Source organism: Cygnus atratus, chromosome 16 (genome assembly GCF_013377495.2).
Source record: "Cygnus atratus isolate AKBS03 ecotype Queensland, Australia chromosome 16, CAtr_DNAZoo_HiC_assembly, whole genome shotgun sequence".
Lineage (NCBI taxonomy): Eukaryota > Metazoa > Chordata > Aves > Anseriformes > Anatidae > Cygnus > Cygnus atratus.
Genome location: NC_066377.1, coordinates 11855881 through 11882903, shown reverse-complemented (window position 1 = coordinate 11882903; position 27023 = coordinate 11855881). Strand labels below are relative to the sequence as shown.

Here is a 27023-nt window from a genome sequence, read left to right as displayed (position 1 = left end):
GGCGAGGGCCGAGAAGCGGCCGCGGGCGGCGGCGGCGGCGGCCCCGGGCCGGGGCGGGGGCGGGGGGGGCGGCGGCCGGGGGGGGCCCTCGGGCCGCGGGGCGCCCAGGGCCAAGGGGAGGTGCCGCGGGGCGGGGCCGGCGGCCGGGGGGCAGCGGCCGGGGGGGTCCGCGCCGGGGTCGGCGCCGGGAGCGGGCCCCGGGTGCGGGCTGAGCGACAGCAGCTCGGAGGCGTCGGACTGCAGCGCCTCGGAGGAGGCGAAGCTGCTGTCGCTGGAGCTCAGCGGGAGCGACGGCGAGTCCCCCGGCAGCGCCCCGCCGCCGCCGCCCTCGGCCGGGGAGGCCTCGCCGCTGCCCGAGGAGCCCTCGGCCGCCTCCATGGCCAGCAGCCGGCTGCAGCTCAGCACCTCGCTCGCCTTCTCCGACCTCACCGAGGAGCTGCTGGACGCCGGCACCGACGGGCTGCTCCGCGAGCTGGAGGACCTGCGCTCCGAGAACGACTATCTCAAGGTGGGCACGGCGCCCCCGGGCCTGACGCGGGGTCCCTGGGCATCCCTGGGTGTCCCCGGGCATGGCACGGCGTCCCCGGGCTTCCTTGGGCATCCTTGGGTGTGCCTGGGCGTAACAGAGCATCCTTGGGCATGGCACAGCGTCCCAGGGCATCCCCAGGCATGGCAGTGTCGCCTGGCATCCCTGGGCATGGCACAGCATCGCTGGGCAACCCTGGGTATCCCTGAGCATGGCACAGCATCCCTGGGTATCCTTGTGCATGGCACAGCATCCCTGGGCATCCTTGAGCATAACGGAGCATCTTCAGGCGTGGCACCGGATCCCAGGACACCCCTGGTCGTGGCGCAGCATTGCTGGACATGGCATGCTTTGGCGTGACATGACATCCCTGGGCATGGCACAGCATCCTTGGGTGTAGTTCAGTTCAGCCTCTCTGGCCATCCTTGGGCAAGGCACGGCATCCATGGGCATGGCTCCCGTCCCTGTGCACAGCATGGGTCACGCCCCTGGGCATGGTGGGCATGGCACAGCTGGGCACAGCTCAGCTCAGCCCAGCGTGGCCTGGCCCAGCCTGGCATGGCATCGCAGAGCACGGCCTGGCAGGGCTCGCTTTGGTGTCATGCCCAGGGGCAGGGCTTGGCTTGTCTGGGCCTGGCATGGCATCACCAGGCATGGCCTGGCTCGGCTCGGCTCAGCTCTGCAAGGAGAAACCCAAGCTCGGCACGGCCCAGCTTGTGGCATGGCTCAGCACAGCACAGGGTGGGATGCTGCTGCTGTCCTCTCTGCCTGCTGACGCTGCCAGGCCCCGAGGGGGAGATTTTCCAGCTCATTTCCCTCCACCGGTCCCTGTGCTCGCTCTCCACAGGGCCCCCAGCTCCCTGGGGCCTTTTTCCAGCCTGGCTGGCTCGCGGGCACGTGGTGGAGCCAGGGCGGGCTTGGGGACGAGGGGTTGGGGACACAGGGAGGCACAAACAGTGGACGGGCTGCAGGCATTTTGTATCCTCTGCTCCTCTTCAGGGTGCAGCTCTGGGTGAGATGTTTGTGCCATCACCCAGGCAACAGTAACACCTTGGGAGGGGGGTCAGGAGGTGATAGCAGGCTCGGTGGCTTCTCCTTCAATGTGGCAGGTTGGAAAATGGGCCAGCTCCCGAGCACAGGTGCCAGAGTTTGCGAATGTCCTGGGATTAGTGCTGCGAGGTGAAGGCTGGGCGCTGGGTGCCGCGCCGGAGATGCTCAGCCAGGCCCTTTGTCCATTAGCAAAGCCCCAGCTCGCAGCTGGTGTCCAAACTCCTGCCAGAATTAGCAGCGAGAGCTTAAGGGCTTTGATTTACTGAGAGCTGGAAAAATACAGATGAGGCCCCTCCGGTTTCCAAGAATGCGTGTGAAAACGCTGCTGCTCCGGCCGAGCGCGCGCTTGCTTACTCCATCTTCACGTGATCTTCACGGCGAGCTGCGGGCCTGGAGGGCTCGGGGTATTTTGTGAGCCGTGAAGAGCAACGGCTTCAATTCCTGGCAGGCAGGGCACGGCGCCCGGGACCATTGCAGGGACTTTGGTGTCCCCCCCCGCTGCGGTCAGGATGTCCGTCCGTGCAGGTCCCGCCAGCTGTCCACCACGGTTCCCCGCTGTCCCATGGGGTGGGGAAGCAGCAGCTTCGGGGGTTTTGCTCCCCTCTCCCAATTCGAAGGCATGCCACGCCAGCTCCAGCTGGGCAGAAACCCCAGCCACGTGCACCCGTGGGGCTCCAAAAACCAAAGCAGAAGTCGCTGGGCAGTTTGTGCCCAGCTTCTCCGGCAAGGAGCAGAACATGGGGCTGGGCTGCAGCAGGGTGCGGGGAGCTGCTGGCTTGGCTGTGAATCTGTGGATTTGGGGCTTTAGAGCAAAAAAAGCCAACCCCAAACCAAACGATAGTGGGACCTGTCCCTGCTGAGCAGCGAGCAGGGACCCTATAGAGGCAGCAGCTCCCCTCCCCTCGGATACCGATGAACCCAACTTGTCAGTGGTGGCACGTCCTGGGACTCATCAGAATAGCTGCAGGTGATGTTTTAATTTGTTGGAGCCAGGTGAAATTCGTGTTTAAAGAGGTGAGGGTTTGGGGCAGGAGGGCGTTCGGCCGCGTCCCGGTGTCCCCGGGGGCCGTGCGGGTGCCACCACGCCGCCGTGGTGCGCAGCGGGCTGCCAGGCCTCGGCAGGGCGAGGCGCCGGCTCGTGTCGCTTCCTTCCCCGGCCGTGATAATCAAATGTACATATTTAAGCACGCCTCACCCGCTTCCCCTTGCAGCCGTGATTTCACGAGGCTTGGATGGGGAAAAAAAAAAAATGACAAAGGCTTTCAGAAAAACACCAGCAGTGCTGAAACGAGCCACAGGGCTGCCGCTGCCTGCCGCTGCCCTTGGGGCCCAAGCGTTGCTTTTCGGGTTGAGGATTTGGGTTGGGATTGTCCCAGCCGGCCTCCTGAGGCCCCGCGGTGGGCAGGAAGGCTCTGCTGTGCTGGGTGCTGTGGGGATGCAGCTCAGGGTGCTGATAAAGGGGGAGCCCCCCCAGCAGCCACCCTGCGAGGGACTTGGCAGCATCCTGCCCGCCGGCTCTTGCCCAGTGAGCCCCCGGCTGTTTCCCTGATAATTTACTGGGGCAGGTGGAAAGCTGGGAATTGTATTTTTTTCCCTCGCTGCAGGGTGCAAGGCGAGGGCTGCTGCGCCGAGCCTGGCGCAGAGGGAAGGGAGGCTGATGTTTGCTCTCAGAGCTGCTGCTCTGCACCTAAAGGAACCCCCGGGGCTGTCCCGTGGGGCGTCCCTCACTGATCCCACACCCCGCTGGGGGCTGGGGGCGAGCGCTGTGCTGGGACCCCCTCGCTGGCAGGGCACCCTGGATAATTTCCCTTAGAAATCCAGTCTGATTTTATATTGATTTTTATTTTTTTTTCCCCCTAACAAGTTACAGCGTAATTCCCTCTTCTGTCTGGCAGGGGCTCGGAGTTAATTGGAAGCTGCTGCTCGTGCCCTGTAATCTTGGAGGGAGCGGTGCCTGTTGCTGCTGGGCGGTGACCCCGGCTCGGCACGGGGCACGGCAGGCGCCGGGCACAAAGGCCCCGATGCAAAACAAACCCACGGCTCGCATCCTTCCCCTCTCCTCCTCTGCATCCTGCACCGAGGTTTTTGGGTGCACGTGGTGCTTTTTGAGGTGCACGTGGCGCTGCTCCCTGGGTGCCGGCGGTTGCTGCTTGGCTGTGCCCCAAAGCTGGCGGTGCCGGCGGTGCCGCTGTTTGCGTGGCTCTGTTTTGCATCTCCTGCTGCTTTCTGCTTCTAAGTAACGGGAGGGATCCTGCCGGGGAGCTGCGAGCTGCTCCGGCCTTGCCACCCTGCGGGGACGTCGCCCAAAGACCCGCTTGCTCTGAGGGTCACAGGGGCTTTGGGTAAAAGTGGTGCCTCGTGTTACCGGGGGAATGGCCGAGCCTTGCAGCCCGGTGTGTCGGGAAGAAGTCAGTTGTGTTGTCCCTCGTGTCCCCTTGTCCCCCGCAGCTGTGCCATCTCACTGTGTCTTCTGGAGATTTGTTCTCCCCCCTGCTTCTCCTTGCCCTCCTCGTCTCCATGGCTTTGTTCAGCATCGCTTTACGGTGCTCCACGCTTCCAATGCCGGCCCTGAATTCGGGCTGTTTCCGAAGGGTTTCTCCCAGCTGCTGGCTCTGTCCTTGCCTCCATCTGTTTTTTTTGGTTGGATTTTGCAAAGATGCCATTCCCGGGAGTTTTCTCCAGTGTGTCTGGTGGTGCCACGGGGCTGCTCTGCCTGCGAGGGCATCAGCTTGGTCATCCTAAGCTCTCTCCCAGCCTGGTGGCGTTTCTCTGCTCTCCCATCCTAATCCAGTTATCACGGCTCAGAGGCACAGCTGGCCTCGCGGGGCAAGCGTCCCGTGCAGCGCCCCGGCTGCCCCAGCAGCCGTTTTCAGGTGTTCAAATGCCTTTGGTGGTGGAAGCTTTCCAGAGCCACCAGACCCCAGTCTGGTTTCATGCCCCCTTCTTTTCTCGCAGGCACTTCAGGGTGTTTGGTTTTAAAGTGCTCATGTTTTCCGTGCAGGATCTGCCCTCCAGCAGTCCCTGCTCACGGGCTGTTGTTTTCCCCTGCACTGTTGCAAGCTGCCTGCTCACCTGTGACGCATAACACGGTTTTTCTGTGAAAACTCCCAAGTTCTTCCCAACCCCACCCCAAAAGCTCCTCGGGCTGTCTGGGCTTTTGCTGGTCTCCCCAGGTCGGTGGTGGGTTTCCATCGGGGATGTCACTCCAGGGGGCACCACAGCCCTCGCAGCCCTGTCTCCTGACTCGTGCACATCCCATGTCTCGTCCCCGTGGGGTTTTATGGCTGAGCCGGCCCAAGGGAAGTGCCCGCCACGTGCCTGCACTGATGCCCTTCGGTGGGGCCGTCCCGGCTCTTCCCAGAGCATCTCGCTCCCACCCTGCTCCCTCTCGGGGTCGCCCCCGGTTCCTGCCCGCTCCGGAGCCCCAGCACAAAGCCGCGCAGCTGGCATGGCGCTGGCCGGCTCGGGGATAATCGGGGATTGTCTCGGTGACGTCCCTGGTTTGTCATCTTGTGTTGAAATGGGGGCAGGGAAAAGGATGCTTGGGCCCTTTCAGGATCATACCGGGTCTTGCTGAGGCAGATAACACCCACTGCCGTGGCTGGAGCATTTACGTGGAAGATTTGGGTTGAGATCGGGGTTTTTCACCAGGCTGAGAGGTCTGTCAGTGTGAGAGCTAATGAGGCCGGGCAGGAGGTGGAGGAGGACCTGGCTCGGCGATGGCTGCCCGGTGGCAAAACAAGGGGAAGCCGCAGGTCCCCGGCGCTGGCAGCCTCTCGCTCCTGTCCCCGCGTTGCCTCTCCTCTCCTCTCCATGCCTGCCGTCTCCTCCTTCCTTCTGACACATCTTTTCCAAGACGACCTACATTTTTCTCGCTGCGGCTGCTGCCTGGGCTGCTCCTGCAGTGAATCCTCTCCTCCCCCATCTTCCTCTTTATTTCAGTTTATTTAAGCAGGAGATGCCAGGAGCGGTGCACGTGCTCCTTGGCTTGCTGGGGCTTTAACGGCATCACCGCAGCCCCCAAAGCCCTGCAAAATCCACCCCCCTTCCCTGGTGTGTGGCTCTGCAGGGCTGCGTGTTGTGTGGGGCTTGTATGGGATTTCACATCCACGTTGAGTGCTTCTGGTTGCTTCCCCGGTGCCATTACCCCGGTGCGACAGGTGGGCCGTGCATGGTGCCGGTGACTCCCCGGGCTGATGTGCATGGGCTGCAGGCGGTCTGGTGCCATCCCCTGGCTCCGTGGGTGTCCCCACCGTGTGCAGAGCAGGGGGATGGTGTCCACGGGTCTTTCTGGTGGAGGAGGGAGCCAGCCGTAGGTCTGGGGTCTTTCCAAGCCTTGGTGTAAGCAGTCCTGCCCCGTTTGCAGGGACAGTGGGGGCTTGACCCAGGGGGTTGAACAGGAGGGATGGGGAGCACAGCGGGGAGGTGTCCTGGGGGAAAAGGAGGAGACCAAGGTGGTAGCCCCCATCTGCAGGCTGAGCACTGGCATGTCCCATCCTGTCCCCACCAGTGCCATCCCAGGCAGCGAGAAACGGGCCGCGGGTCTGACGTGTGCCACGTGCATCTCCCCGCAGGATGAGATCGAGGAGCTGCGCGCCGAGATGCTGGAGATGAGGGACGTCTACATGGAGGAGGACGTCTACCAGCTGCAGGAGCTGCGGCAGCAGCTGGACCAGGCCAGCAAGACGTGCCGCATCCTGCAGTACCGGCTGCGCAAAGCCGAGCGGCGCAGCCTGCGCGTGGCGCAGACCGGCCAGGTGGACGGCGAGCTCATCCACAGCCTGGAGCAGGACGTCAAGGTGATGCTCGGGGGGCGGCGGTCCCCCCATGTCCCCAGCCCCAGGTGCTGGGGGATGCCCAGGGGAAGGGGTGGAGCGAGGGGGGATTGGTCTCAAAGTGGTTTGGGGTGAGATGTGCAAGGTCTTGGGGTGCAGCTCCCCCAAAAGCTGGGGTTCTGGGAGCTGCTTCTCCCTTTGGCCATCATGGAAACCTTGCAGGGCCCTGGGCTGGCATGGGGACAAGGTGACTGCTGTGGGGTGGCATTGCCTCGCCCTCCCCAGCCGCCAGCCCGGTGCCGGGGAGTGTTTGCTGAGCACTCCTTCCCACACAGCCGCTGCCGGAGGGGTGCGGTGGCAGCCGGGGACGTCCTGGCGCCGGGGGGTGGCTCAAGGAGCAGCTCGGTTTTTCGAGAGGTGACAGAGGAGCCCGAGACCAAGCACTGGGGGGGGGCTCAGGGGCCGTGCAGGGATGCTCATGCAGTGCTGAGCCCCAGCAATGCCTCCCGCAGGGGCTGGAGCCAGGGCACGCTTGGCTCTGGGGGCTCTTGTGAGGTTTTTCCGTAACCCGATGCAGCAGCTCGCCTTTCCCTCTCTGCGGGGCTGCTCCGCTCGCCCCCCTCCCAGCCGTGCAGCTGCTGCGCCGTGGCGAGCCCCCGGCTTTGGCGCTGCTTTTCCAGCGTGGTGGCCTGGAAAAAAGCTCAAAAAGGCGACGAGCATCCCGCAGCACTGCGATACGATGGAGGAAAGCAGGGTTCGGCCAGTGGAAATAGGGGCAGGGGAATGGTGGTCACAGCGTGTGATGGAGGGGACACACGCGGTGTGCGTGGCCTGGGGACAGGGTGTCACCCAGCGCGGTGTCTGCTCCCAAGGGTCTCAGCAGCACCCTGGTGAGCTCTGTGGGTGCTGTTTGGGGATGGGAGGTGCCCACGAGGTCCTGTCCACGTGTTGTGGCCGCAGTGTGCTGCTGTACCCGGCCCGATGACAGCCCCGTTGTGTCCCCAGGTGGCCAAGGACGTCTCCGTGCGGCTCCACAATGAGCTGGAGGTGGTGGAGAAGAAAAGGATCAGGCTGGAGGAGGAGAACGAGGACCTGCGCCAGCGGCTGATCGAGACGGAGCTGGCCAAGCAGGTGGTGCAGAACGAGATGGACAAGCTCCGAGAGGTGAGAGGGACACGGAGGGGGGACCAGCGGGCGGCCCCGGGGCTCAGCCCCTAGCAGGTGTCCTGGCCCTGTGCCACGGCAGCCCCTGGCCCTGCTCGCATCGCTGAAACCCAAACCGTGCTGCAGATGCTCGTGAAACTCGAGCAGCGCTGCCCTGCGCGAGGCGAGCGCCGTGATGTGCAGACAGCAGGGCTGTCCTGACCGCCCGCGGGAGGGATGTGCTCCTGCACCACGGCTTCGTGTGGCTTGGGCTCGTCCCCTTAGGGCACGACTGGGCTTGGCTGGTACACACGTGGTCCCCTGCGGGTGTCCTGCAAAGCCACGTGCGTGTCTGCACGAGACCAGGGTGCTCCGCACCGTCAGTCTGGGACAAGCTCCCAGCCTGGAGCGCTGCTGGTCCCCGTGCAGCAAGGGGACATCCCATCCACTCCATCCTCGGGGACAGGAAAGGCATCCCGGTGCCAGCGCAGCCGTGCAATCAATCACGGCGCTTGTAACCCACTTCCCTACTGCCCCGAATGCCTCAGGTCCCTGGGGAGCCTGGGGAGGCGGCGCTGGCTGAGCGCAGGGCAGTGTGCCGGGGGGGGACGCGGTGGCATCGCCCAGCCCTGCTGCCTACTCAGGGCCACCAGGAGTGGGGACAGGGACAGAGGGCTGCACGCATGGGACAGGAGATTGCCCCTCTGCAGCCACGTGAGCCCGAAGGGGACGCTGCTGGCTTGCACGGGACCTTCTCTGGGGTGCTTGGGGCTGCTGGCAGGTCTGTGCTAGGACATCGCTGGGGACAATTCCAGCTGTCACTGCAGGCGAGCCCTGTGGGGACAAAGCCGGGCGTGCTGGGTGCTTCTGCAGCTCCTGCTGGGCTCTGCACTGAGCACAGGGGCTTGCTTCCACTCTTGGAAAGGGCACGTCCCCAGGCATTGGGGTTACTCACTTATTCCAGAGCGTTAATTAGGCAAAGGAGCGAGTTAACAGCCCTCAGCCGCCTCCTCCCTTCTGCCGGAGGGCGCAGGGCAGCGCACAGCTTGTTAGCAGCAAGGCAAACAGGAGGAGGCTGGGCAGGGCTGGGCTTGCCCCTCGGGCTGGTTCTTTCTCGCTTCCATGAGGTTTTTCCGTGGTGGGACGTGCAGTGTGTCCCCCAAGGTGCCTTCGCCCCCCTGGGCTCGATCCCAGCCTCAGGGACCGCAGCACCTCCAGCGTGGGACACGGGGCAAGGGCACGCTCGTCCCCAGTGGGTCCAGGCCGAGGGATGCCGACGTGGCACAGGCAGCCCCCGGGGGGGTGCAGCAGCTCCAGCGCTGGTCTTGGCCTTAATAGGAAAGCTGGAGCCCGGCACCTTGGCACAGGCAGCCGCTTACATTTCACAGCTGCTTTCTTTGGCTGCTGGGGCCTCAGCGCCAGCTTGGAAGCATGCCTGAGGCGGCCCCTGGCCCCCAGTGCCTGAGGGGGCTTCGGCCCCGCTGCATCGCCCACCCCGGCAGAGCGGGATGGGGTGCGTGGCTGGGGACAGGTTCACACTGATGTGGGTATTTTTAGACCCTTATGGCTCTGCCTGGGCTCCCCGTGTCCCAGCTGTCCTCGCTAGCCTGGGGGTCATCCATTGTGCCCCCTGGGACACTGGTGCTGACTGCTACTGGGTGCTTCTTGTGCCGGGGCAGTCCGAGGGACGGGAGGGTGATTTCTGGGGGATTTAGGGATGGGAATCCCGCTGTCACGCTCTCGCAGGCTGTCCCCAGCAGCGTGACAGCCAGTGGCTGATCCCAGGTCTCCGTTTGCAGCTGCAGCCAGTCAGGGAGAAAGGCACCAGGGACGTGTCCCCCTGCTGCCTGCACGCAGGGAGAGGTGGTGGGGAGCATCGGCTGCTGCTCCCAAGCTGGGATGCCCCAGAGCCATCTCGGCCTGGGATTCCCCGCTCCGTCCCGCCGTGACTCAGCCTCTCCACCACTCGCTTCCTGCTCCCTCCCTGCTCTTGTGCCCGCAAGGGTATTTCTGGCCAAGCCCCATGACACGACGCCTGGCAGGCTGGCTCCCCCGTGGTGAGGGGCTCATCCCATGGGGCCCTGGCATTTTTCTGGCTGTCACGAGCCGTGGAGCCGTCAGCACTGCCCTGCCTGCGATGACCCCAGCCCTGGGGGGTGGCCGGGTGGCTCTTTGTGTCCGCACTGGCGTGCCGTGCTGCATCCGTGGGTAACATCCCTCTCTTCTCTCTGCAGAATTCCCTGAAGAAAAGGGGGTCTCGCTCCATCGGAAAGGCCGAGAAGAAGCCATCAGTGCAGGTACGGGCTGCGGTGCCCGCCCCAGGTAGCGGTGCCGGCCGGTGGCCGCTGAGCCTGGCACAGGGGGGAGTCCCGGGCAGGGCAGCGACATCCCCTCCTTGCAGGGCTTCTCTGCCTTCTGCACAAGGCAGGGATTGATGTGCTGGGCCATCCTCCTTGTTCTCAAGGATCCCTTGTCTCCTTTATCAATGGGGCCTCAGAGCAGGCAGTGGCTTGAACCTTTTCCTCGTGCTGGGGCTGCCTGTGCCAGCGGCTGGGCTGCAGGGTGGTCCCGGGGGGCCTGGGGTCCCTGTGGGGAGCAGCTGGAGGCCGCTGTCCCTGCCCCTGCCCCGTGACAGGCTGCTGGGCGAGCGCGGGGAGGGGGACGTGCCAGCAGCAGGAGGATTTCATCTGTCACTTGCTGTTGTGCTGAGCTGCTGTGAGTCCTAATGCTGTCAGCAGGGAGGGGCAGAGCTGCCTGCTGCCGGTAGGAGCGCGAGGGCTTTAACACCCCCTGAATCCCCTTCCGAAGGCAGACCTGTGTGATCTGTTCTGGGCAGCAGACCTGCTCCCCCAAAGCCTGGCGGGGAGCCCCGTGAAGTTGTTCCTGCTGAGAGGGTCTCATCACGGGGACCCTGGGGTTCCTGGCTGACCCCATGTCCCCGTGTCCCTGCAAAGCGCAGCCAAGCACACACCCCGCTGCTCCCCTCGCTGTCGTCTTCATGGAGCTGAGAGCCCCGCTGCGGGGCCGTGGGGCTGGCCGTGGGGCAGGGCAGGAGCGGGTGCAAAGCCGAAGCCATCCCCGGGTTCCCCGGGGTGCCGATGCCCTGGCAGCGGGTCCCCATCCTCCCTCCCTCCCTCCCGCTCCAGTGCAGCCACCCGTGACTCAGCGGTGCCTTCCTGGGCCCCTTTCCTGCCCAGCCATGCTGGGCTCTCACAGAACATGGAGCTGGGGCAGAGGCAGGCTCAAAACCAAGCTCCATCCCCTCTGTCCCCCACCCCAGGAGCTCTCGAGGTGCTCCCCGTGCTGCCTGGGGTGTGGGTGTCCCCCCGGCCCTGCCAGGGGCAGGGGGAGGCGCCCGCTTGTGGCTTTTTTTTTTTTCCTGGAAAAAACAGGAACTGAGGTCACGTCTGCCCAGCTGGGACTGCGGCCCTGTGGCGCTGGCCCCCCCTCCACTGTCCCCGTGGCCATACTGGGGAATAAGGCAGCACCCCGAGCCCAGGGCAGCCCCTCTGGGCTGGAGGCACCACAGCGTTTGGTGGCTCCCAGAGCTGTGTGGGCACCGCTGCCCGTGCTGGAGGGGGACTGGGGTGCTGGGGACGGGGTGAGCTGGCGGTGGGTGCCACCAGCGGGTCCCCTCCTGGCGGTCAGTGGGCTGGAGTGACCCTGCGGCACAGGAAACCACGAGCTGGGCGTCAGGAAATCCTGGTCCTCTGTCCAAAAACTGCTCCGTAGCTGAGAAACGGTCTCTGAGGGCAAACAGCGGAGCTGGCTGTTGATAAATTTAAAAGCAGCCTGAGCAAAACCCCATGCACGGTTCCGGGAAGCAAAAGGGCTCAGGCAGGGCTGGGGGCTTGGCTGGGGCTGCCACCCCCGGGCGTGGTGAGGGGGGGCAGCAAGGACAGGGACAGGACAGGGACAGGGATGGGTGGCTGGGAGGAAAGGGGCTGGGCGAGGGGTGGGACCTGGGGAGGTTTCCAGCCCTCATGAAAAACAAAACCCGACCAGAAGAAGGCCTCGTTCCAGCCACTTCCGCAGGCACCCGGCAGCTTTCCCTCCCCATCACACGTGGTGGCAGGGCTGGGCCAGGTCCCCACGTCCCACCTCGGTGTCGGTGCCCGATGTCCCTCAGGTCCACCAGGACCTTCCTAACGCCTGTCCCCGCTTGGTCCCCAGGAGGACAGCGCGGACCTGAAGTGCCAGCTGCATTTCGCCAAGGAGGAGTCAGCCCTGATGTGCAAGAAGCTGACCAAGCTGGCCAAGGAGAACGACGGCATGAAGGAGGAGCTGCTGAAGTACAGGTCCCTCTATGGGGACCTCGACAGCTCCCTGTCCGTGGAGGAGCTGGCCGACTCGCCCCACTCACGCGAGGCCGAGCTCAAGGTCCACCTCAAGCTGGTGGAGGAGGAAGCCAACATCCTCAGCCGCAGGATAGTGGAGCTGGAGGTGGAGAACCGCGGCCTGCGGGCAGAGATGGACGACATGAAGGGCCAGGGGGACAGGGAGCTGCCGGGGCAGGACCTGCGGTTCCTGGCATGCCCCTCGGGCTGCGGGGACGCGGGGGACACGGTGGTGGAGCTGCGCCGGCACCTGCAGTTCGTGGAGGAGGAGGCCGACCTGCTGCGACGCTCGCTGCTGGAGCTGGAGGACCAGAACAAGCTCCTGATGAACGAGCTCAACAAGTACAAGTCGGACCACGAGCTGGACGTGACGCTGTCAGAGGATAGCTGCTCGGTGGTCAGCGAGCCCTCGCAGGAGGAGCTGGCCACGGCCAAGGTGCAGATCAGCGAGCTGAGCGGCAAGGTGAAGAAGCTGCAGTACGAGAACCGCGTCCTCCTCTCCAACCTCCAGCGCTGCGACCTGGCCTCCTGCCAGACCACCCGGCCCATGCTGGAGACCGACGCCGAGGCTGGGGACTCGGCGCAGTGCATCCCCACCGCCGGCTGGAGGGACGGGCACGGCAGCGAGGCCGAGCAGCAGGACAGGGCGCCCGGCGGGGGGAAGGCGCTGGATGGCGGTCCCGCTGCCAAGCTCCTCAAGGTCAAGGACTTCGAGACCCTGCTGGGCATCCGGGACCAAGCGGCGCTCGTCAGCAAAGCCATCGACGTCTTGATCTCGGACGCCAATGGCTTCACCTCCAGCTTGAAGCTGTGCCTGGACAATGAGTGCGTGGGGGGGCTGCTGGCCGAGGCAGTGGATAACAGCAGCGAGGGCCCCAGCGACGCCAAGCTGATGAACGTGCTCCTCATGAGGCTGGGGGTGCTGCAGCAGGACCTGGGCTGCTTCATGAGGAAGGTGGACCACCTCGCCGGCGGCCTCAAGGAGCACACGGACTCCTTCCCCTTCTCCGGCAGCCACGAGGCCACCAAAGAGGGGCTGCAGAAGGAGAACGGCTCCGACTTCCAGGTACGGGGCTTCTTTCCACGGCCGCCCTGCAGCACTTGTTGGTTTATTTGCTGCTTCTTGCTCTGTTCTCCTGCTTTAGTGGAACAAACCCTGACCCGTAACGTTCCCCTCCTCGTGGCTCCCCAGAGCAATCCCCCAACTAACACTCCCCTCGCTGCATGCCGTGGCACCCGGGACAGGATAGGACTCTGCTCCAACAGAGTGTGCGCCGGGCGGGAGGTGGGGCCGGGGGGCTCACAGCGATGTCCCACCCCGGTGAGGCGGCTTGGCTGCTCTCCTCCATCTGTGGCCAGGCTCCTCGCAGAGCCAAGCGTCCCCACCTGTGATGCTCTTTGCTGATTGGGATGGGCCCCTGGTTTGAAAGACTGTCCAGTCGGCATCGTAAGAGCACCCCAAGTTCACAGAATCACAGAATCATTTAGGTTGGATCACCCAGTCCAACCTCTGACCTAACACTAACAAGTCCTCCACTAAACCATATCACTAAGCTCTACATCTGAACGTCTTTTAAAGACCTCCAGGGATGGTGACTCAACCACTTCCCTGGGCAGCCCATTCCAATGCCTAACAACCCTTTCAGTAAAGAAGTTTTTCCTAATACCCAACCTAAACCTCCCTTGCAACCTGGCTTGCAAGCACCCAACTTGGAAGGAGCTTCATCCCCATTGGTGTGCACTGAGACGGTTCCCAGGCAGGGTAATTCACAGAGCAAAAACCCCAAGGCAACTTTGTCTCCAGCGGGGAACCCTCCCATGGAGAGCAGCCCATGCCCTCCTGTCTGGGGAGGCCAGTTCATGCCAGGACAGCCAGGGATGGGGACCTGGCTGGGGACACAGGTCCCACCATGGACACAGGGCACCTTTCTGGAGCACACTCGCTTGTTCAGAGTCCTATTTTTCTGCATGCTGCTGGACTGCAGTCCCACCAGCCCCAGGTCCCGGTCTCCCCCAATCACTGCATGGCACCGTAACTGGTGTTTGCACATTTTTTCCCTCTTTCTCTCTTTTTTCCCCTTCCCCAAACAATCCAGGCCACGTGTCTCGTCATCCTGTGTTTCCTTTTGGTTTCCACATTGTCTCCCACCATGGTGATGAAGTTCCTTCTCCTCACCATCCTTTTTGTTGTCTTGTAGTCCTTTACTGTTTCGGAGACCCATTGTTTTGTTTTCTGGCTTTCTTTTCTTCCCGCTCTTTTGGTTTGTTCTCATTAACTTGCCCACGCATGCAGCAGCCTGATTTTAGGGACGCCGACCCTTACCGCATCACCCACGCCAAGGACACGGACCCCGCGCATCCCCGGAGCTACAAAACCTGCCGGCCCGACGAGAACGACTCCTACGCCACCGAGGTACGGAGCCACCTGCCCAGCACAGACAGGGAGCCATGCGTGTCCTGTCAGTGGGGCTGGCAGGGTCGGGGCTGCCCAGGGAGCAGCTCGGTGGGAGGGCTGCAGAGCTGGAGAGGGGGTGCTGAGCACGTCCCCCTGCCCACTGGGCACCCACCGTCCCTCTTGTGCCCTTGCAGATGAAGGAGCTGCAGCTGGTGCTGTCGGAGGCCAACGAGAGCCTACGGGGGCTGCAGGAGCAGCTCTCGCAGGAGAGGCAGCTGCGGAAGGACGAGGTGGACAACTTCTCGCAGAAGATCTGCCAGGTGAGCGGGCGGTGGTGGCCCCGGGAGGGAGGGTCCCCACATGCACGGCCCCGGGCTGGTGACCCCCCTGGCGACACCCAGACCACACAACCTCCCATCCTCGAGGGACGCAGGGGCTGAGCGTGCCTCTCTGTGCACGTGGGCGTGCAGCCATGCAGGGCTCACACCTTTTGCCTTGATGGCCCCGCTGTCCCGGGGGGTTGCAGCTACCTGTAGGCTGAGCTGGGGGCATTAAATTTGGGGTCCCATGCTGGGCTGGGGCTATGGGGAGGAGACACGACAGCCTGCACAGGTGCTGGTGGCTCAACGCATCCCTCCGCAGCTGAAGGAGGACCACCAGAAAGCCCTGCTGCGGCGTGAGTTCGAGCTGCAGAGCCTGAACCTGCAGAGGCGGCTGGAGCAGAAGTTCTGGAGCCAGGAGAAGAACCTGCTGGTACAGGAGTCACAGCAGTTCAGGCAGAGCTTCCTCCTGCTTTTCATGAAGCTCAAGTGGTTCCTCAAGCGCTGGCGCCAGGGCAAGATAGTGCACAGCGAGGGCGATGACTTTCTGGAGGTACCGTGGGCACGGGCGGTGGGACACTCGGATGTCCCCTGTCCCTGTCTGGGTGCTGTGGGATCCTCACGGGATCCATGGGACCCTCAGCAAGCTGCCTGTGCTGTCCCCTGCAGGTGAACAGCATGAAGGAGCTGTACCTGCTGCTGGAGGAGGAGGAGCTCGCCCCGCAGCAGCAGGCGGACAACAAGACCTGCGCTGGGGACGCCTGGACCCCCAACACGGTGAGTGGGGTGGGCAGGATCGGTCCCCACCGGGCATCACTGTTGGCCGGTGGGGTGATCCCAAACCCTGGTGGCACCCCATGTCCCTCCCCCCGGGGCTGGCAGTGTGCAGGACTGGGGCGCAGAGGCGGCAGCCCCCGCTCACCCCCCGGTCCCCGGCAGCCCAACGAGTGCATCAAGACGCTGGCGGACATGAAGGTGACCCTGAAGGAGCTGTGCACCGAGCTGCGGGAGGAGCGGCGCGGCGCCGGCGAGCTGCAGCAGCAGTTCACCAAGGCCAAGGCCGCCTGGGAGATGGAGCGTGCCGAGCTCAAGTGCCACATCGCCCAGGTGGGAGCCGCGGGGGGGGGACGTGGGGCTGGGGGGCTGCCCGCGCCAGGTGCCAAGCCGTGGCTGCTGGGGAGGGCTGGGAGGAAGGATGGCACGGCGGGAATCACAATGAGCAGCAGCTCCGGCAGGCGAGTTTCTATAGCAACGGGGCTGGCACGAAAATCCCGACTGCGGGAGCAGAGGATGCTCTTTATTCCTCTGCTGGGTTTGTCTGGGGTGGGTGGGATGGTGCCGGGGCTCACCGTGCTCTGGCCATGCACCACGCTCATCCCGTCCCCTGCTGGAGCAGCACCAGAGCCCTCTTCTCCTGTCCCCTCGGTCCCCCGGCCCGTTCTGCCCTGCTTTCGTGGTGGTGAGGGGTTTTGGCTCCCTGGTGCCATGCTGGCAGCAGCCGGTGGCTGTGCATCTGCTCACCAGAGCAGTGCCAGCGCTTCCCGGGCGGTGTTTCTCCATGGTGCCCATCCACAGTCCCCAATTCCCCTGTCTCCTCCCCAAAAGCAAGCAGAGCCACCGTGGGGGCGGCAGCCCTGTTCCAGATGCCTTCAGGGCCAGCAGCGGCAGTGTCCTCAGGGAGTGCTCTGCCAGCCCCGCAGGCAGCGCCACCCTCACGGGGCGGGGAGGAGTGCCGTGGGGACATCCAGCCCCCGTCCCGTTGGGTGACCATCCGTCGGTCCGTCTGGCACGACGGGGCTGCCAACGCCATGTCCCCGCAGCTGGAGGCCAAGGCGGGCAAAGGCCTCACCGAGCGGGCGCTGCCAGACTGGAAGGTGGCCCTGAAGAGGGAGCGTGAGGAGCACCAGCACCTCCTGGCCGAGTCATACAGCGCCGTCATGGACCTGACCAAGCAGCTGCAGATCAGCGAGAAGAACTGGAACCAGGAGAAGGTGGAGCTGCTGGCCCGCTTCAAGGAGGAGCAGCAGCAGGCGGAGCAGCAAGCGAAGGACCTGCAGAACAAACTCAACCAGGTATGGTGTCCCCGACCGTGCACGTGTCCTCCAGCCTCCGCTGCTTGCTCGCTGTGCTTGAATGCTCCTGGGGCACACCCGGCGAGCGAGCAGCAGATGCTTTGCTTGCCCAGAGGGGCACATGCACACGTTGAGTGACCAGCATGTTCTCCAGTTGCAGAAAGGAACCAACCCATGGGCTTTGAAGCACTCTGAAATGGAGAAGCACGGCGGCAACTGGAAAGAGGTGGGCAAGAGAGGGTGGCATGGTCTTTTGGCTTCCCATTGGGCTCAGGTCTGGGTTAAAAATTAGGGGGAGGTTGTGCGCACCCCAAAATAGCATCCCCTCAAGCAGCAGTCTCCCAGCAATGGTTGCAGGGAGGCCACCAGGGATTAGGGAGATGGAGACAGCAGAGAGCATGGCTCATCCTGCTGTGGCAAACCCTAGGGGCTTCAGACAGTTGATTTAGAATAGTTTTGGTCGCAGCCAGCCCTGTGTAGCCTTGGGAGTGGGGTGCAGGACCTGGGGACGTTGGGGAGGTGCCTGAAAGGAGCAGGGTGAAGCCCCTGCTCCAGCACATCCGTGTGCTATGGGCCTGTGCCTTCTGCCACCAGAGCTTGCTTCTGTGTCCTCCTAGGCTCTCAATGAAAAAATCACAGACAAAGAGACAATCTCTGAAGAAGAAGCCAAGGGAACCAACTTAAAAAGGTGAGTGTGTCAGTGGTGTGGTCCTCAGGGCGTGGAGGAGGTCAGCAGCCCTCAGAGCCAGGCCTGCCTCCAGCTCTGACTGGACACAGACGTGGCCCAGGATTGTCCCGGAGGCAAGAAGCGGGACTGGGTGCCCAGCAGGTCCCGTTGGGGTGGTGCCTTCAGCTGTCCCCACACCGTCACCCTGTCCTGCTGGCTGGGTGATTGGTGAGCCCTGTCCTCTCTTCTCCCGCAGGACCAAGTCCGTTTCCTCCATGTCAGAGTTCGAAAGCTTGCTCGACTGTTCTCCCTACCTCCCTGGAAAGACTGCGCCCGGGCTGGGTGACCATTCCCGAGGCAAAAAGGTGTCTGCAGCCGCCCAGCTGCTGCCCAACGGGATCCGGGACAGCACCGGCCTTCCTCCCCCAAACTGTACATATGTGAATATCGAGCAACCTGCCCCTGACGGCCTGGCCAAGGAGAAGCTGGGCATCTCCTCCTGGGACTACTCGCGGGCCAGCAGCTTCTCGGGGCACGACCCGGCCCAGAAGCAGATGCAGAGGAGCTACACGGCGCCTGACAAGACGGGGATCCGCATCTACTACAGCCCGCCTGTGGCGCGGCGGCTGGAGGCACCTCTGGTGCACAACAAGGAGGGGAAGATCATGATCGAGCCCGGCTTCTTGTTCACCATGGCCAAGCCCAAGGAGCCAGAGGAGTCGGCCAGCGCGGAGAGCACGTACAGCCAGTGGCTGTGCAACTTCTCCAAGCAGCAGCGGGAGCTGCTGGACGGCGGCACGGTGGAGAGCGCGGTGCCGCCAGTGCCCCGCTTCCCGCCCTCGCTGCACGACCTGGAGATCTCTGGCAACATGAGCGACGACATGAAGGAGATCACCAACTGCGTGCGGCAGGCCATCCGCTCCAGCTCGCTGGAGAGGAAGGTGAAGAGCGCCTCGAGCCAGACGGTGGGGCTGGCCCACGTGGGGACGCAGACCATCCAGACGGTGAGCGTGGGCCTGCAGACGGACCTGCCGCGCGGCGGCGTGCACGGCAAGAGCTGGTCCCCGCGCAGCTCCTCCCTCGTCTCTGTGCGCAGCAAGCAGATCTCCTCCTCCCTGGACAAGGTCCACTCCAGGATCGAGCGGCCCTGCTGCTCCCCAAAATATGGCTCTCCGAAGCTGCAGAGGAGGTCTTCCTCCAAACTGGACGCCTCCAAGGACAGGAGCCTCTGGAACCTGCACCAGGGCAAGCAGAACGGCTCTGCCTGGGCCCGCTCCACCACCACCCGCGACAGCCCCGTGCTCAGCAACATCAACGACGGCTTGTCCAGCCTCTTCAGCGTGGTGGAGCATGCGGGCAGCACCGAGTCCATCTGGAAGCCGGGCTGCCCCGAGGGCAGCAGGGCCAAGCCCGAGGCCCCCAAGTACGGCCTGGTGCAGGAGTTCTTTAGGAACGTCTGCGGGCGGGCGCAGAGCCCCACAGGCCCCCCAGAGAAGAAGGATGCCAGCACTGGGGAGGAGGGTGCCAAGAAAACCGAGCACCCCGGCCCGGCCGCCTACCACCCGGCCGAAAGCGCCTCCCGCATCTTGAGCAAGAAAGTCCTCAAACAAAGCAGCTGCGAGGACCCAAAGCTGTCGTCCCCCAGCCAAGGGAGCAAGGAGGCGGCCCCCCGGGACCCCGACCTCATCTCGGCTCTAGCCAGCGAGGTAACGAGGCGGGGTCCCCCCGCACACCGGGGTGTCCCGCGGGGACGGCTCCGGCACCCTCTAACCGCCCCCCACTCTCTCTTTGCAGGACATGGCGTGCGACTGCAGCTCGCAGTCCCTCACCTCCTGCTTCGCCCGGCCGTCCCGCTCCGCCGCCCGCCACTCGCCCTCCAAGTGCAGGCTGCACCCCGCGGACCCCCCCAGGGCGGAGGAGAAGCCGGGGCCCCTGAGTGAGTGAGGACGGCGGGACGGGGCGCGCAGCCTTGCCTGCTTCCCACTCTCCTGCCCCGAGAGCGCCCGCGGGGCCCCTCTCGGGGACGCATCTGTCTCCTAACCGTCCCCTCACCCTTGGGGACGCTTAAGAAGCAGATGGCGAAGGGCGCCGGGCGGCGGAGGCTGCCGGCAGCAGCGGGGCGTCCCGCCGGGGTGGCCGTGTCACCGGCACGGGGGGGAGCGGCGGGGTCCCCACGGTGGCCTCGGGAAGGGGACGGCCGCCGTGCGAGGTGGCGGTGCTGCTCGTCCAGGGGTGAAGCGCAGCGGGGTTGGAGTCGAGGGATGGAGGCAGCGTGGCTCCGTGGGCTGGATCCGGCCCCATGACCAGCGCCGCCTGCCCGGCGTGTCCCTGAGGGCCCCGGTTGCGGGGCGGTTGCATCAGCCGCATCCATCGGCTGCATCCTGGAGGCTGGGGGGAGGCGAGGAGGGTCCCTGGGCTGGGCGGCACGTGGAGGCTGTCCCTATCTGTCCCCATCGCCCTCCCACTGCAGGGAGGCTGCCGGGCTCCTCCGCTGGTGGGAAGGGTCTGGGCAGCCCCCGGCGTGGTGGGGAAGCTGGGTGTATGCGTGGCGTGTCCTCGTCTCCTCTCCTACCCTAATCCCAAGGGGCCTTGGCTGGGAGCAGCGTGGTGGGACCCCCCCAGCAGCCTCCACCCTGCAGAGCGCCCACCTCCCTGCCCGGGGCCACGTGTAGTTATTTGCTCCTCCAAGTGCTGAGTTTAAATATTCCTCCTTCCCTTCCCCCCCCCTTTTTTTTTTTTCCCCTTCTTCCTCCTCTTTTGGCTCTGCCCAACTCCGGACAGCCTGCAATGTAAACCAAGTGCATTTTTTGAAAACAAAACATACCGAAATGAGCTAAATTGGAGATGCACCGATTGGATTAAGAGATTGTGGGCTGGGCGGCTGCAGCACGGCTCCCAGCCTCCGCCGCACAGCGGTCGGGCAGTCGCCTTCGAGAAAAGCCTCATCTGGGGAGGGAGGAGGGCAGCATCCCAGCAGCGCTGGTGCCCCTGTGCGCAGCCCAGGGCGAGAAGGGTGATTTTGGAGATGGCTGCTTGACCTATTTTCAAGCTGCATGCCAGGGGCTGGGCAGGATTTGCACAGATGGAGCTGCCTGCAGGTGCCTGTGCCTGCCGGGGGTCTGGGCATTGCTCGGGGGGGCTCTGGGCATTGCTCTAGAGCCTCTGGGCATTGTTCTGAGGCTGTGTATGCTGCTCCAGGGGCTCTGTGCATGGCCCCGGGGACTCTCAGCATTATTCTAAGGCTGCGGACATCACTCCTGGGGCTCTGTGCATTACCCAAGGGTGCTGGACAGTGCCCTGGGGGCTCTGTGCAGTGCCCTGGGGGCTCTATACACAGCTCCAAAGGTTCCTGCATTGCTCAGGGGCTGTGTGTAGTGCTCTGGGGGCTCTGTGCAAGCCCCCAGGGGCTCTGTACACTACCCTGGGGGCTCTGCGCGCTGCTCCAGAGCCTGTGCGCATTGTTCTGAGGCTGTGTACATCGCTCCAGGGGCTCTGTGCACTGCTGTCATCTTGCAGCCACGCTTAAAAAATGCTCCTGCTGCCGCAGCTGCTGCCCCCTCCCGTCCAGCCGCACACTGCCCGCAGCAGGACGGCTGCATCACTGCCACGTCGCAGCCTCCGTCAGCATCTCCGCGACAGCCGCTCACTGCCTGTGTCTCCGGACACACCAGCATCAGCCAGGGCCAGCCGGCCCAGCACCGATGGCCTTTCGCTCTGGGGGCAGCCAGCCGGCCCCCCGGGGCCCTCGTCCCCCGGGCGTGGGGTAGGCGCTGCCCTCCGTCACCAGCAGCCAGGGCCAGGCAGCGTCCCCGCCTGCCACCCCCACGTCCCCGGCAGCACTGCCGCCAGCACTCTCCTGCTGTACATAGATCCTTTCGGGGTGGTTTTTAGCATTTTCATCGAAGACTAGGTTTTGTTTTCGTTTTGTTTTTAAAAGACTCTCTACTTTTGGAATGTGGTTTCTCATTTTTACAACTGCCTTTTAATTATTTGTAATATCGGTCAGTTCTGTCTTAATCTGTAAATAGCGGTGCCGGGTGTTTCCCACGGGGATGGGGACAGGGACAGGGGGCGGCAGGGGCTTTGCAAAGGCAGCATTGCAGAGAGGCAGGAGCTGCTTTGGCTGAGCCCGGGGTGATGGGAACAAATCATTAGCTGGGGAGGCGGCAGGTTTGGCCTCAGCCCCTGCAGCCTCTGCCCTCGTCCTCACCACGGTCCCTGTGCCCACCCCAAGGTCGCATGAAGGGCAGGATCTGCCCCGATGACGGCGCCCACCCGCACCCTGTGCCGTGCCTGCTTGTCGTGTGATGAATAAAGGCCCTGCAGACCTTCACCTGCGCCCTCGGTGCCGCTTTTGCAGGCTGCAGAGGGGAGCGAGGGGTGGCCCATGGCCGGGGGTGCCCCCAGGCCCCATCCCCGCCAGCTGCCCGCACACGGTGTCCCATCCTCTCCCCATCCCTGTGTCCTGACCCTGCTCTGCCACGTCGCCGTGGCTTCCCTGCCATCGCCCTTGGGTCCTCCGTGGCCTCTCACCCCATGTGGGCTCCTCTCGGCTCCGTGGTGGTCTTGTGACGCTGGTGCTCCCCACACCTCCCCTGTCCCAGCCTGCTCAGCCGTGTCCTCATCACTGCCCTGGCTTCCTACCCTCATGCCCCTCATCACCCAGAGGTCCCAGCCTCCTCCAGGCTCACTACATTCAGCTGTCCCTCCCTGAGCTCCTCCATCACCTCCCGTGTCACACCCCTCCTTTTGCTCCTCCATCATCCTTTGCGTACCATCCCTTCTGTCCCTGCTCCTCAGTCCCCCAACGTGTCCCATCCTTCCTTCTTCTCCTCCATCTTCAGCTGCATCTCTTTCCTCCTGTGTGCTCTTCCATTGCCCACCATGTCCTGCCCCTCATTATTCTGCTTCTGCGTCAGCCACCCAGCTCATTCCTGCTTCCCATGTCCCACCCCTTCCACATTCCTTCCCTCTTCCTGTGCACTTCCATCTTCTGCTATGTCCCATCCCTCCTTCCCCTGCTTCTCCATCACCCACCCATCCCATTCCTCCTTCCCGTGCTCCTGTCACCCAGTGTCCCATCCCTCCCTGCCACGTTCCTGTTAGCTGTGTCGTCCCACGTGTCCTTCCATCCCTGCCACATCCTCTTCCTCCTTAGCTCCGGAGTCCTCCCTCACATCCTATCCTTCCTTGTCCTCTGCCGTCACCCACCGCCTCCATCCCTCCTTCCTGTGCTCCTGTCACCCCTGCACCCCATCCCTCCCTGCCATGTTCCTCCATCACCCACCATGTCCCATCCCTCGTTACTGTGCTTCTCCATCGCCCATCGCCTCCCATTCATCCTTCTAATGCCCCTCCATCACCCCACGGTGCATCCTTCCCTGCCATGCTTCACTATCATCCGCCACATCCCATCCCTTGTTATCCTCATCCACCTCCCACCATCTCCTAATCTCGTCTTCCTCCGCTTCCACCCTGTCCTATCTGTCCTCACCTGCTTCACCTCCAGTCTTTTCCTCTCATATTACTCCTTTTGTCAACATCTCACCATCCCTTCTCATCATCCGTGAACTCCCACCATCAATGCAACCTGCTTTAACCTCTTCCACTTCTCATCTTCTCCCCATCTTTCTTCATACTCTTCTGCCTCTTATCTCCTCATCCTCCTCCACTTCCCCATCCAATCCATCCTCACCTCCCACTATTACCCTGTCCCTCCAGTTGTCAACATCTCCCAGTCCTCCTCTTAATTCACACCCACACATTTCCAATCCCCCTCCATTTCCTACCATCTGTCTGTCCTCCTCCATCTCTCACCAGTTTGTCTTCCCCTACCCCTTAACCATGTCTCCATCTCTCCTTGTAATCCTCCTCTATCTCCCACCGTCTCCTCTACCTCCTCTTCTTCCATCTCTCCTTCCCTCGTCCTCCACCACCTACCATCTCTTCATCTCCTCTCATCTCTCCCCTCCTCTTCCTCTACTGTCCATCATTTTGTCAAACTCCATCCTCCTCCACCTCCTGCTGTCCCCAGTTCCATTTCCCAACATCTCCCACCGTTTGCCTGTTCTTCCTCATCTTCCAGTTCCCACCTGCCTGGTTCTCCTCATCCTCCTCCAACCTCCTGTTTTCTCTTTTCATCATCCTTCACTTTTCATATCCCGTATCTCATTGTCCTCCGCTGCTTTCCCCTATCTCCTATACCTTCATCCTCCATCTCCCACCTCTGCTTCCTCCACCTCAGCCTTCCCGTCCATCCTGCCAACCTCCCCCTTCCATCATTCCCCATCCCTTTTCATGCACTTTCAGCTCTTGCCGTTGCCTGTCTCCTCACACCTGACCTCCAGCCATCTCACCATCCTTGGTTATCATTCACCTCCCGGTTTCACTGTTTCTTCTCACATTACAGAATCACAGAACTGTAGGGGTTGGAAGGGACCTCTGAGATCACCGGGTCCAACCCTGCTTCCAAAGCAGGTTCCCTAGAGCAGGTTGCCCAGGTAGGCGTCCAGACGGGCCTTGAATATCTCCAGAGAAGGAGACCCCACAACCTCCCTGGGCAGCCTGTCCCAGGGCTCCGTCACCCTCACCGTGAAGAATTTCTTTCGCATGTTGGTGCGGAACTTCCTGGGCTCCATTTTGTAGCCGTTGCCCCTTGTCCTGTCCCCACAGACCACTGAAAAGAGGTTGGCCATGTCCCTCTGTCTCCCACACTTCAGGTATTTGTAAACATTGGTAAGATCCCTCCTCAGTCTTCTCTTCTCAAGGCTGAACAGCCCCAGGTCTCTCAGCCTCTCCTCACAGAGGAGATGCTCCAGGCCCTGTATCATCTTTGTGGCCCTCCGCTGGGCTCTTTCCAGGAGATCCCTGTCATTTTTGTACGTTCTTCCACCTCTCCCCATCTCCCCATCCCTCCTCATTGTCCACGTGTCCCACCTACCACACGGGTTCCCCTCCACCTCTTCCTGACCTCCAGCCATCCTCGTTTACCTCACCCTTCCCTTCCTTTCCACATCTCCGTCACCTCCCAACTCCATCCTGACCTCCCCTCTACTCCCAGCCTGACCTCTTGCCATTCTTCCTCTCCTCTGTTCTTCCTGCACTCTGTTATTCCCAGCCCATCTGGCCCCTGCTGTTACTACCTATTTCTCTTCCTCCTTCCCGTGCCTTGTATCCCATCCCTTACCAGCCCAGGAAAGCCACCCCCAGCACTGCCATCCCTGCTGCAAGCAGGAAGGGCCCTTACCGCTGGGGATGGGATGTGGGGCTAGGACGGATGGAGAACCAGCCTCCCGCCCCATCCCCGCTGCTCAAGGCATTTTCATAGCAGAGGTAAGGGCCACAGCCTGCAGGGTGGGCGATTCCTGCTGGACGTCAGGCAACACTTCTCCCTGGGGCTGGTGCAGCTGGAACTGGTCACTGGGGCAGCGGGAGGAGCTCTGCCCTTGGAAGGTTTCAACACTCAGCTAGATAAAGCCACCGGTGTCCTGATTCAGCATCAGCAATAACCCTTTGGAACCAGGGAGCTCAGTCTCCTGGGATCTCTTGAAGCACACCCATCTGTAGGAGACTTCTCCAAGCAGTGGGGGGTTGCCCAAGAGGGGCAAGACATGGCTTTGAGTGCCGTGCCTGGGATGCTGCAGGACATGAGGAAGCATCCTGGCCACTTGCAGCTGCTCCATGGTGCTCATGCAGGACCACTCCATACTGCTCGAGCGGGAGCACCCCACACTGCTCAAGCAGGACCACCCCATGCTGCTCCCACAGGACCTTCCTGTGTTGCTTAGGCAGAACCATTCCAGGCTGCTTGAGCAGCACCACTCCGTGCTTCTCAAGCAGGACCACCCCATACTGCTCCAGCATGCTGCTCAAACACAGCCACCCCAGGCTGCTTGAGCAGGACCCCTCCATGCTCTTCATGCAGTACCATGCTTGAGCAGGATGACACCACACTGCTTGAGCAGGACCATGCCAGGCTGCTTAAGCAGAATCATCCCATGTAGCTCAAGCATGACATTCCCATGTTGCTCAAGCAAGTCCACCCCATGTAGCTTGAGCCGGACCACTCCGGGCTACTCAAGCAGGACCATCCCATGTTGCTTGAGTACCATGAGCCAAGCCAAAGTGGCTTCCTGAAAGACTGCCAGGTCCCAGGCCAGTGAGATCCTCCTGAGATGACCCCTCAGACCCCAGAGCCAGGAACCCTTGCATCTCCTTGTTTTCCTTCCCTCGGACCGGGCCGTGCAGGGACAAGGCCTTTCCCTTCCAGCCACCTTACGGCTGCACCAGGGCACGGGGCTGCTGGCGCTGCTGCCAAGGGGAGGACAGGCCTCTTCTCCAACCCGTGGGAGCCCCAGGCCCTGAGGGACCTTCGTGGAGGGTCTGCTCAGAGCATCCTACACCACTCACGCACAAGGGCCAGCCGGCCTCGCTTGACTGCAGACTTTGCCTTGCAACGTTGGAGGCTCCCAGCCATCGCACAGGGGACCTGCCACATCCCACATGCTGTGTCCTACTGTGGCACGGGCAGGGACAGGGCAGCCAGTGTCTTGGTGGGGTGGGGGTGACATCTGTAGAGCGTTCCCATGCAAATGCCTTCCTGGCTGGTGAATTTGGGGGAGGGTGGAGGGAGTTTGCTACCTGTGTTAGAAACTAGCTGAACTTACGTGTCTCCCCAAGCTGGATTTCTTATTCCAAACGTTCAAACTGTTGTATATTGTACTGGGATTTTTACATTGAATTATTGTAGAAAACAAAAATCTAAACCAAGTCTGTTAAAAAATAAACATTAAAAAATCTCTATGAAAAAGAAAGAAAAGCTGCCTCCAAGTCATCTTCTCGCCGGTGTGTCAAGCAGTGGCGTACCTCCAGTGCTGCCTCTCCTGTTCCCTCTGCTGCTTGGCCCCTGCCTGCCACAGCCCCGGGGGACACTGACCACGGTGCAGACACAGCTCCTGTGGTTTTGTAACGTCCTGGGCGATGAAGGGCACAGTCCCCATCTCACAGTGTTGGCCTGGCCCTGCGGAGGCCCTGAACCCCAGGCGCCTGGTGGCATGGGGGGGTTCACCCGTGCCTGCACCCAGGCAGGGCACAGCTGAAGCTGTGGTGAGCAATGCCTGGAGCCTGCTTTAGGGGTCCAGCGGACATCGCTGCTGCCTGTCCCCAATCTCCCATGGGTGCAGGGAGGCTGCAGTGCCACGGGGAAGGGCTGTGGAGGATGTCGTGCAACAGAGGTCCCTGCTGCTGCTTCAGGGACCACAGCATCCCCACCCAGGTGCCCCAGGGTGCACAGAGCCCAGCTGTGCTCCCTGCCTTCGTCTGCACCCATCGCTGGGGGGGTGCAGACCCTGTTTGCAGGGAGATATCTTGATTTCAGAGTGATGGAAGCAAATGTGGGACCTGGCCAGATAGGACCATAATCAGACAGGGTGGCCCAGCCATGACTAAGGGCTTCACAGCAGCTGTGTCCCCAGTGTCCCCAGCCCTCGTGGTCCGAGCATTGGTGCAGTCCTGCCACCCCCCAGCTCCCCGAGTGTGGGACGGGCTCCTGTACACCCATACACAAGCCCTCACCCTTGCCCATGCTTCATGCTCAAGCGAGGTAGTGGGGTGGGGGGCTGGGCAGCAGCTCGGGGTCACCCCTGTGCAGGCAGCCAGCGGCCTTCCTAACGCGGGGAGCTGGAGAAGCATCCCTGTGCAGCTCAGCTCCTGGCTGCTCCGGGCTCAGGGCAGAAGCAA

At 62.9% G+C, this 27023-nt stretch overlaps 1 protein-coding gene across 2 annotated transcripts; it reads left to right on the top strand.

The window, feature by feature from the left end:
* The first annotated feature begins 291 nt into the window (after nt 1-291).
* Nucleotides 292-23621, top strand: SOGA1 (suppressor of glucose, autophagy associated 1). 2 transcript variants are annotated; one of them, XM_035548349.2, is made up of 15 exons: nt 292-508; nt 6151-6375; nt 7357-7515; nt 9729-9791; nt 11668-12897; nt 14125-14244; nt 14421-14546; nt 14869-15099; nt 15216-15323; nt 15486-15653; nt 16367-16618; nt 16773-16844; nt 17236-17306; nt 17542-18991; nt 19080-23621. In XM_035548349.2, the coding sequence occupies exons 1-15, from the start codon at nt 377-379 to the stop codon at nt 19227-19229; spliced, it is 4557 nt and encodes a 1518-aa protein (XP_035404242.1). In that variant the 5' UTR covers nt 292-376; the 3' UTR covers nt 19230-23621. The 2 variants fall into 2 exon arrangements, with proteins under 2 accessions (XP_035404242.1, XP_035404241.1); XM_035548348.2 differs by having other exon boundaries at nt 310-508; nt 14128-14244.
* The last annotated feature ends 3402 nt before the right edge of the window (nt 23622-27023 follow it).